The sequence below is a fragment of the Eleginops maclovinus genome, chromosome 5 (genome assembly GCF_036324505.1).
Source record: "Eleginops maclovinus isolate JMC-PN-2008 ecotype Puerto Natales chromosome 5, JC_Emac_rtc_rv5, whole genome shotgun sequence".
NCBI lineage: Eukaryota > Metazoa > Chordata > Actinopteri > Perciformes > Eleginopidae > Eleginops > Eleginops maclovinus.
Window position 1 is genome coordinate 21,950,442 of NC_086353.1, and position 11,717 is coordinate 21,962,158.

Sequence of the window (11,717 nt, forward strand, 5' to 3'; positions counted from 1 at the left end):
TCTGTTGTGAAAGCTTCCTCCTACTGCTTCTGAGCTGCAGTGCCACAGACCAAGTCTCCTAAAGATTTCTGCCTCATCACAATCAGTTTCCCTGCATCAGCTCATGTGGTGAACATATATGAAAATAAAAAGCTCATATGTATAACTACTGCAAAACCAAAGCAACATTTCACCTTGTTTTATTTTTTAAAGTTATGACCATCGTTCTTATCTTTTATGATGACATTGTTCTTCAACTGTAAATATCTGGGGACATGGTAACCTCACTTCAACAAGCAAACAGGTTGTGACTTGTTTTATGAAGTAAACGTTCATGACGTGAAACAGTTTCATAAAGTTAATATGACAGTGAGTAAACAGAAATGTCTATAATAAACCTTTATTGTACCGTAAAACTCTCTACTGTTTTCAACATCGTCCGTATTGTATAAAATGCATTTCTTATACACAACAATGCATTTCATGTTATTTTAGGCCCAGTTTTGTATGAAACAACATTTGAGTAGACTGTGGGTCCACCTTTCAGCTAAGGGATCCTTTGCTTGAAGAAGACACATGGTTTACAGTAAGTACATCAGGTCAAAGTAAATGACTGAAGTTGGACTTTAAACTGAGGTAGATTACAACAGACAGTTGTTGGCAATACATTTTACAACTTGTCTTTGTTTTCTCTTATAACTAGGAAACTATCCTGAGGGGTTTGTTGCAAATAATGTCTGGTCATCTGGCAGTTGGTCAGATAACCATTATTGACTCTTCACCAAAATCTCAGCATTTAACTCAGTGAGAACAGTATTATTATCAACTTTGGAAATAGAACATTGTTGGAATTTAAATAGGGATATTTTGTAAGGCTCAGTGATCCAGGTAAAAAAGTCTATATGGTGAAACATAATCACAATGTCAAGCTTCCTGGTTAAAATACTAGAAGATAACCATATATTGTTTCTCTAAGATGTTTATGATGTAGATGTTGATCACTAGAACGTGAGAAAGATGTATTGGAAATAATTACTGGGTGGCCAAACTACACTAAAATGTGTACCAACTAACATATATAGTCCTGAGAACATTGTAAAAATACAAATAAGAAAACCCATCTCTATTAAATATAATGAAAAAATATTGCTGTAAGTAAACAAATGTCACCTTGCCATTAAAAAAAGAAAAACTCCCACACACAGTTATACCAGTAGCCACATTCCTACACTCCTTAATATGGCCACAACAATATTTATTATGATCTGTTTGTTGAGTGAAATACACACTCAAACAGACACACTGTAACAACAAGGTAATAATAGGATCCAACATGCTCTTTTAAGTGAGCAAACACACTTATGACTCCACTCAGTGTTTATTGTACTAACTCTAAGCCTGTACTTTCACATTTGTTTTTGTCTGGTGTGTGTGTGTGTGTGTGTGTGTGTGTGTGTGTGTGTGTGTGTGTGTGTGTGTGTGTGTGTGTGTGTGTGTGTGTGTGTGTGTGTGTGTGTGTGTGTGTGTGTGTGTGTGTGTGAGTGTGTTTCAGGCACTCCCTATCTTACACACCCATAACATGGAAAAAGACTCTCTGTGCATAAGGACCTGTCTGTCTGGTTCTCCGTGTCTGTGTGTGTTTGTGTGTGTATCAGTCCTGTCCGTAACAAGCTGGTTCTCTATCTCCGTCACACACACACATAGTATCTTTTTGGTTGTGTGCTGTACACACTTTGTTTAAACAAGACCAGTTTATCAGCATTGTCTGACCCAGAATGAATCAGCTGTTTGTTAATGGTCTGTCTGACAGTGAAATGTTATCAAGATGGATGGCAGCAAAGAAAGACGTGTTTGTGAGGGCAAGTTAAGTGAGTGTGTGTGTGTGTGTGTGTGTGTGTGTGTGTGTGTGTGTGTGTGTGTGTGTGTGTGTGTGTGTGTGTGTGTGTGTGTGTGTGTGTGTGTGTGTGTGTATAGGGCGTGTGTTTGTGCGTGCGTGTGTGTCTTAGATTATTATGGTGTGTTTAAAGCACCCATTAGATAAGATTAGTCCTTTTTCGTGTTTATCTACAGGAAGTTCGTAATTTTAGGGAAAACCCTCAGTGTTAGATAACAACACTCTCATGTTTGCATGAGAGCAGGTGGTTAGCTTAGCATAAAAGCTGGAATCAATCAAACAGCTTGCCTGGTTCTGCCAAAAGATTAAAGGGGCACTATTATATTTAGAGGTTTGTTTGGCCTCCATTGTTATCCGTAACATAATGACATCCCTTTGTTGCACTCAAGGTTTCAAGGTTTCAAGGTTCCAATGCTTGTATTGGCAAGCGCTCCAACAATACGTGATAGACTAAGGGGTGGGACATCTGTAAGTGGATGAACAATCACAAAAGAGCCACAGTAGATGCACAAAATCTAAAAATGAAACTGAAAATGTGTATAATAGGGCTCCTTTACAAAAACTATCTCCAAACCAGGACTGCCATGAAGTTACTTATTTGTGTAATACATATAGAAAATGGTATGAAAACAACCCAATGTGATTGGCTGTGACTACATGGTAATCCTGGATTTGCAAAAACTCTCGAAACACTCTTGCTCAGGGTTTAAATGTCAACGATCATGTTTGCCCCCTCATTATCAGCACAATATGTCCTTTAGAGTTTTTCTGTGTGTAGGTTTTGATCTTCACTCTGCTGGCATTACCTTACAGTTATATAATTTGGAACCAAGTTATATTAAACAGCACCAGTCTTCTTAGATGTGCTTCCAAAGGATCATTTTTATAATCTAATTAAAAAGGGTTCATGGTCTAATGGGGGAGATATATTTTTTGGCAGGGGTGAGCTGGGGGTGGAAGTGAAGAGTCTTTGATGTGAAATCCCCTTTCACTCAGTGTGGAATAATTCCTTGAATTCAGTTTTGTCAAATGCTGGATCTCCAACTGGTTTCTATTTTTTCCTGTGAAGCTAGACCTCGTAGTATTTACACCTGGGTGTCACTGTAGACGTGTTTCACTGCCAGCTGCCACCTGCCACACCAGCCTGGCAGCTTCCCTCCACCCGGACACACCACTGTTTATGTCTAGGCTGCGGCCCTTAGCAGCAAACATGTTTTTCCCTCGAGGATCAGAAAACTGCGCAGACACCGTCTCCAAAGTCAGACTGCAGGTTATTATCTAAGTCAACCTGGGGATGTTATTATTTTCCTGAGGGTTAGGTGGAGCTGACTTTAGGGATTTCTACACACCGTGAGCAAGCTCGGTTTGTATAGGAAAAGTGTTGTCATTAAAGGGACAGTTCACCCAAAAATACATATAATATACTGTATATGTTTTCCCTCTTACCTGTAGTGCTATATGATCATCTATATTGTTTTGTCAATTAGCTTTGATCCAAAGCGACTCCATATAGTACACAAGCTCACGGCAGAAATATGGGGTGAAGTATCCTGCCCGAGGATGCTATGAAATGTTAACTGCAGTTGTCTGGGATCAAACCATTGACACTCTGATTGGTAGATGCCCATTTACCCCTTGAAACCTAGCTGCCCTTTATCTCCAGGTGTTTTCATACAGGGCTGGAGAGGTCACTGAATACTTGATGACAATCAAAATAAGAGATTTTGTGTTGTCGATATCTGTAACGGAATAATAATTAGATTTTTGGATTTAACTTATAACTTAACTTATGAGGCAATATACCTCTAGTGAGTGGCCCAGCCCTTCTCATTTATTTCTGTTTGCTGCCCTTAGAGTTAAGATATCTCTTGAATAATTGAGCTAGATGGCTAGATACAGCAGTTGCACCGCCCTCAACCGTAGGACTCGACAGAGGGGGGTGAAAACTGCACATCACATCTCCCATCGAGGACCCCTACTCCCAGCGGCTCAGGAAGACAGCCCACAGGATTATCAAAGACCCCCATCACCCCAGCAACAAACTGTTCTGTCCGCTGCGGTACCGCAGCATCAGGACTAAAACCACCAGACTCAGAGACAGTTTCATTCCACAGGCCATAAGACTATTAAACATCTGAGCTTTCACTGTTGAGGAACCTCAAATCTAAGTTCATCATACATTACAAAATTACACCATAGTTTTGGATTTGTTACAACAATAAACGTTTTAATCTTGAATGAGATATAAGAAAGGCATGTATTTTCATATTACACTCTTTTTAAATGCTTATTGTAACACGTCTCTCTTTAAATTAAAACCTCTGCATTCATTCTCTGCTCATGTTTTTTCTTCCATTTCCTCCTGTGTATATGTGTTGGTGAATAATCATGAATAAAGTAAACTGCCCGTAATTAGTAGTAGAAGCTGTAAATGTGGAAAACAACTGGCACGGCCCTTTGAAGCAGCTGCAAGATTACACATCTGCAATGAGAACAGATGGAGAGGGGAGGGGTGGTGTTGTGGGGAGGAGGAGGTGGTGAGGGGGTGTGGGACAGCAAACAAGTGTACTCCAGGGCGGAGGGGTGACTAGTTAAGGGTTGACTCCCCTCCTGGACCTCTCCTCCTCCCGTCTTGCCTGCTCCCATGTCACCCCTGGGCTCCCTGATGGATGCTGACATTAGCGGCTGTCCTCTGTCCCCTTACCCATCACCCCCAACCATCCCTCCTCCTCATCCACCCCTCCCTCCCCTCTCCTTTGCTCTTGCCCGTTCAGTGTTGACCACGGTGACCTCGCTTTGGAAGCTGCCGTCCTGCGGCCGGGCTCGGGCAAATCTTAAGGGGTGAAACGTCTGCGCTTGGCTGTCAAAAGCACATCCGGGACGCGATCCTCTACCCATCCATGACTGTTACTCCCTGGCGTGTTTCTCAACGCTACAGGCAAATCACTGCATGTCTCTAAAAAAGACAAAATGGAGTTGTAGTGCGTACATCAATAGTTTTCTCGTAACTCCACTGATTTTTCGATGACGCAGTTTGACACCTGTGCTAAAACAACAGTTACTCAATCTGGTAGAAATGATCACCTCATGTCAATCACTTTTCTTATTCTAGGGTGTGGCATTGGCACACACACTTACACACTCCTTCCCAATTCCTGTTGTGCAATTTCATAAAATACCGATGCAAAGCCTGAACTTGCGGAACAGGATGGAAGATGGCAGGTAATCAGCCCAGAAGCGGACATGGAAATAAAAGTGGGACACACACACACACACACACACACACACACACACACTCTTCGCTGACACGGGTCAGTAATGATGAAGAAAAGTTTCTGAAATAGCAGGCGAGAGAGGAGAAAGTGGAGAATGTCATCTTTAGCTGGGCACATGTATTATTCATGCTGTCAGCTGAGACGGTGAAGTCACAGGAGTGTAAGTAATAGCGTGTGTCACATAAATCAACAGCAATGATGACCTCATTTTGCCACATAACTCCCTCCGCCCACACACTCTTTAAGCAGCTCCAGATGCATGAGGGTTTACACACACACACACACACACACACACACACACACACACACACACACACACACACCTTGAAACACATGTGTCCTAATGTTTGTCCTCTTGTGTTGTTTCTCTGTGTATAATCAGAATAAACAAGTAAAGTAATAACCCAAATTAATTTAATAGCTGGGAGTAGCCCTAATGGATTTAAAACAATAGATGTGATCTCTATTATAATGACTGGCTGTTCTGGGAACCAAATTGCAGCCATCTTGGATCTAGTTTTAAACCTGCTTTTATTGGATTCTAAGGAAAAAGAAACTCATATTGTTTTTATAGTTATTTATACAGTTTGAGACAACTGCGCTTGGAATAAAAACTAATATTCTGCTAAAAAGAGACAATTCATGCTTTCAATCATGAAGATAATATCATAATAGTGCCTTTATATTGCAAAGATTGTTTATTTTTCAATTTAGTCTAAATTAATATAAATGTACTGTATATGTTTTGTGTGGCTAAAGGCACATAAATGGAGTCACTTCCTGTTCTGCTGTTTTTTCCCCGTATAACTGGCAAAAGAATCTTAATTTTTAATCAAAATTGGCTTTGTACTGTTGTAAATGGTGGAGATTTAGCTCATTTAAAATGACTTTATGGTATTCACATGATAAATGAGCGTGTTCATGACATCATACATGTACTGGGACTAAAGAAAACAAGGATTTGCTGCACAAATATATTTTGATCTCATAAGCCTTTCTTTGAGGCTTTATTTTAAAAAACATATTTTTTTTTATTCTTTAGTCTGAAGGTGACATGTAATGGGCCCAGACAACATCATGCTTGTTTCTAAAGGGTACTTAGTTACCTTCAATCACGTGGACACACTGTTTTCATATGTTGTGTCTGAGAGCTAGTGCAGGTGTTGTACCTGGCAGCCAAATACCCTTCCACCCACCACAACACCTGGCTGGAACCGCAGACATCACACATCAATAAATTCTCTTTCACACAGACACGAGCGTACATGGCAACACACACTCTGTTGTGCCCACTGATCAGAAGATAACTGCGGCACAAGTCTTTCCCATTGTCAGAACACAGACAGACAGACAGATAGACAGACAGACAGACAGACAGACAGACAGACAGACAGACAGACAGACAGACAGACAGACAGACAGACAGACAGACAGACAGACAGACAGACAGACAGACAGACAGACAGACAGACAGACAGACAGACAGACAGACAGACAGACAGACAGCGAGAAACTCTCACCATGCAAATATGAAAAACTATACTCTCCTCCTTACAAAGAGATAAACAACCGAAAGTCATGAGCTTCATTTTGTCATGGCCTCAGTCACACACATACAAATATAATTATTTTAAAAAACACAGATGTGTCAGGTCAGCCATGTGGTGAAGGCTTTAAATTAAAGTCTATTAAATGCAGCTGCAAAAAGCAACACGTCGTTTAATCACAAATATTTCCTCACTGATTTTCTTCCAAATCTCTGCATTTCTCTGTGAGGCGGAGGGACAGGTTCTCTCTCGAATCCTCGCCTCGGGCCAGCCTGAATCTAGGACGGGATGTCAATAATTTCCACAGCCTTTATTTTTCCGCCTCCGTTCGTGGCAGTTCTTGTCTTGTCTTGCTGCCTGTTGTTTTGCAGCTCAGGAGCCTTGAGAGGTGATCTCATCTGCGCCTCGCTCCTCAACCCCCGCTCCCAAAACAACATTGTATTTATCTGACCAAAATAGCCACCTCAGGCTGGAAAAACCCTAGTCAAGACAAACAGAAATAGGCCAAGAGTTTCCAAGGAAGCCAGTCTGGGCCGGAGGTGATCTTTTTGACTGACAACAGCCACGGGGCAAACAGAACAACAGCTTCTGTGAGGTGATGGTTAGAGGCCGATTTAATAAAAGCTTTTATTATTCTTCAACTTCTGGCAAACAACAGAGATACAGGGTGCTGGGTGCATTACTGAAACACATGTACAGTAATATACAAGCAAGAAAAACAGAACAATTTATGCTTTAGAAAACTAGTATCCGAGTAACATGGATGTTTCTTTTATTGTGATGATAACTGACAGTGTAAGATGATTTGTAGCATTGACTAAATGGCTGTAATCTAAAATATTATTATCAGTATTTCCAATAATATGTTAGTGATCGCAGAGGGAGTAGGTGAAGTCATGTTGAGTCATTTGTATTTATTCAGCCCAAATGTGGCATTACAAACACATTACAAACTATATATGTGAGCTTTCATTTAGTTTGTATTCTAGGTGTAGACCAGGGGTTTTCAACCGGTGGTCCGCGGACCCCTGGTGGTCCGCGGCGGCATTGCATGTGGTCCGTGACAAGAGCCTATGTTGATCAGTTCACCATTGTTTTTTTTAATATAAATTCGCTTTGATATTTCAACACATTTCCAGAATACCGTTACATATCGTGAAAAATATGTTTAAAATAATATAAAGGAAATTCAAGCTGACAGAATGTAGCCTTGCGCCTATCCAGTCTATGGTAGCCTGTGATTCGCTAATGGTAATGAGTTGCGTCGCTAACCTCACTTATTATTCATTACGTACAGTCTTGCGAGCAAAGTTGACACACATTTATAAGCATAGCCGACGAGAGTATTTTAAGATAGGTTGTAGTACAGCAAACATTTGTTACATATGTACTAGTCTAGCTATATATCTAGCACCAATGGATCGTTTTGTAGTGAGGAAAGTGCCAGAGGGACAGGCTGCCATGACAGAGGGTCAGGCTGCCACGACAGAGGGACAGGCCGCCACGATAGGGCAAGGACAGGCTTCCGAAGCGTCAACTTCGCAAAAAAGACGAAAAAGAAAATACAATGAGGAATATGTTAAATATGGATTCACAGTGACGACAGACAGAGCAGGAGAGGAGGTACCACTGTGTTTCGTATGTTCAACAATTCTCTGTAATGAAGCTATGAAGCCGTCGAAACTTACGCGGCATATGGAGACGCATCACGTCCACTTGAAGGCCAAACCCGTTGAGTACATGCAACAGATGTTGCGTGATTTCAAAGGACAGCAGGCTACCATGAGGAAGAGTGCAAAAATAAATGAAAACGCACTGAAAGCATCGTATCTGGTCGCTCTCAGGGTTGCAAAAAGTAAGAAGCCCCATACCATTGCAGAGCAGCTTATATTGCCAGCAGCCATAGATATGTGCAGAGCTATGGTAAGCGAAGAATGTGCCAACAAATTAAAAACTATTCCGTTGTCAGACAACACAATCGGAAGACGAATTGGGGAAATGGCAAATGATGTCAAAGACCAGCTGATGGCAAAACTTCAGACAGTTCTGTTTTCCCTTCAAATCGACGAGACGACAGATGTTACTAATGATGCGCAACTGTTAACATTTGTGCGATACGAGGACAGTGGCACTATGTGCGAGGAATTTCTTTTTTGCAAACCACTGCCCGGGCGAACTACCGGTGTAGAAATATTTAAAGCACTGGACGATTTTTTCACGGAGCACAATATCTCGTGGCAGAGGTGCGTTGCATTATGCAGCGATGGGGCCCGAGCCATGAGTGGCAGCAAGACTGGACTGTTTGCGCATGTAAGGAGGGTGGCTCCGGGGGTAATTTGGACACACTGCCTGATTCATAGAGAGGCTCTCGCCTCCAAAGATCTCAGTGTTGAGCTCAGTGGTGTGTTTGATGTCGTTGTCAAGACGGTCAACTTCATAAAACGAAACGCATTGAATACACGCCTGTTTTCATCCCTATGCCATGACTTGGGAAGTGAACACAGCTCTCTCCTTTATCATTCAGAGGTGCGTTGGCTGTCTCGCGGCGCTGTGCTCGCCCGTGTGTTTGAACTACGCGGAGCTATCTACGAGTTCTTGTGCGAGAAGCATTCTGATCTGGCTTCCAATTTCAACGATAGTTACTGGTTAACTAAGCTGGCGTACCTCACAGATGTTTTTGCAGAGCTGAACAAGTTGAACAGCTCCATGCAAGGGAGAGATGCAAACGTCATGCAGCTCTACGAGAAGCTCGACGCATTTGTGAAAAAAATGTCAAAGTGGATCGAACGAGTGGAGAGCAATAACTTGGCGATGTTTCCTTCAGTTGAGGAATACCCTGACAGCACTGACATCAACGACACTATATGTGAGCATTTGAGGAAGCTTGTGCGTCAATTCGCAAAGTACTTCACTGATTCGGAAGAGTGGCGCCGTGACAGCAAGTGGATCCTGCTCCCATTCAGTGACGATGCATCCGTAGGGTCAAGTCTGACGGCTGTGGAAGAGGATAAGCTGATTGAGATGTCCACAGACTCTGTCAGGAGGCATATGTACGACACACAGCCCCTTGTTAAATTCTGGATAAGTTGCCAGACAGAATTTCCACAGCTTGCTGCAAAAGCAATGAGGTGTCTTTTGCCCTTTCCAACCACATACCTGTGTGAGAGTGGTTTTTCTACACTGGCGTACTTAAAGAATAAGTACAGGGCTAGGCTTGATCCAGAGAATGACATGAGACTGTCTCTGTCTACCATTTCGCCACGAATAGACAGGCTGTGTGGACTTCACCACGCCCAGATATCACACTGACAGGTAGGCCTAATTCTCCCATGTTTTCACTGTTACGACCCTGGCGGGTTTAGGCCCCGCCCTGTGTTAATGGTAAGCCTGTTCTCTCTCCCTGCTTTTCTCAATCTCTCTCTGCTTTTCTCAATCTCTCTGTCTCTACAGCAGGTGATTGGTGACAGGTCTGTCCTGGCTGGGTTATAAAAGCCCTGACCAGCCAGCAGTTGAGGCTGCCTTGGTCTTCATTTGTTGGATTTTGGTTCTCCGGTGTTGTTGGATTTTTGTTCTCCGTTGTTGTTTTGTCACACACCTAGACTGACTTTGCATGACATTTTTAGTTACTTTTCCCAATACTGAATTGCACAACACTTTATTATTCTTTATTCTTTCTTTAAAATAATCTTTAATTTAATTTAATTTAATAAATCTACTTTTATTATTATAAAATCTGCGTGGCCTCTCTTTCATGTTTCATGCATTGAGCTATGCATGTAACACCAAATACACACGCGCACGCGCAGGCACATCAGTGGGCCGCGGATTGCTTTCTAGTCCGAATGGTGGTCCCTGGGACAAAACCAGTTGAAAACCCCTGGTGTAGACAATTTGTCACATTGACCTGAGTGAAAGTTCATTTGAGGAAATGTTTGTTTTACACTTTATCAATGTCAGTTGTATTATGAAAGTTAGATTATAATTATGTATCTTTGAAGGCAATGGTATGGCATATAACACCACATATAGTTTATAAAACATGACATTTACATGACATAATTGTCATTTTCCAGTGGTAATTTTGGAAAAGGTAATGAAAAAAATGTTTAAATCATAATGAGGATCATGTCAGAAATTGCTGTAGACTTATGTGGATGTTTTTGACTCCGGACTAAAAGTGTAAAACAGGAAAACGTCAAGCTGTCATGATTGTGCTGTGGTTTAAAACCTGTACTTCCTTTTACTCTTTGTGTAAGCTGAAAGGAATAGTGTGACACAGCTAAATCTTCCGGAAGTCACTTCTCCAGGCCAAGAAATAGTCCCAAACACCCCTCATTAAAACATCAACATGTCATTTTTACACATATGGATCCACATGTTCATCAAAGTGCTGGTAGGTAGGGTTTTTTACTCATGGGAAGAGACAAGTCAGCTGTTTTTAGTCTTTATGCTAAGCTACGCTAACTAGCTGGTGGATGTGGCATATTTCAAGGGGCCCTATTATGCTGATTCTCAGGTTTATATTTGTATGGTGTGCCTCTATTGTGACATGTTTACATGATTTAATGTTCAAAAGTCCTTTATTTTTCTCATACTGCCTGTGCTGCCTGTGTCTTGTCACCGTAGCTAGCCAAAAGAAATATGGTTACGTAGAATATTATGTAGTGATGTCATTATGTTACAGAGTAAACAAGTTGTCCAGTGAAGGCATTTCAGGCAGGGTGGAGTGTGTGGGAGAGACAATCCCTCTGGACTTTGAGATTAAGGCCTTTGCAGACCATTTACATGCACAAAAAACTAAATAACACACTAAAGGAAAGAGAAAACACCCAAAAGCATAAAAGGGCCATTTTAACTAATAGAGAGGAGAATAATAATTCACTGCAAGAAAGCTTAAATATCCAACTATAACAACGAGAATTCCTTGAATTTGAACTCAAAATCTAACATTGATGAATTATCTGATCAGCTACAATATCAGCTTTCAGTCAACGTTGGTCACACTGTCATTTTGAGTTCAGT

General features: G+C 41.5%; 1 protein-coding gene across 1 annotated transcript; it reads left to right on the top strand.

Annotated features, from left to right (window-relative positions):
• The first annotated feature begins 7,704 nt into the window (after positions 1–7,704).
• Positions 7,705–10,570, top strand: LOC134864261 (protein FAM200A-like). Its single transcript, XM_063883100.1, has 2 exons — positions 7,705–10,007; positions 10,146–10,570. Exon 1 carries the CDS (start codon positions 7,923–7,925, stop codon positions 10,002–10,004), a length of 2,082 nt encoding a protein of 693 aa, XP_063739170.1. The 5' UTR covers positions 7,705–7,922; the 3' UTR covers positions 10,005–10,007; positions 10,146–10,570.
• Positions 10,571–11,717: the final 1,147 nt, after the last annotated feature.

Coding starts and splice junctions, on each gene's coding strand:
- LOC134864261 (XM_063883100.1), top strand. CDS start 7,923: ATGGTAGCCTGTGATTCGCTAATGGTAATGAGTTGCGTCGCTAACCTC.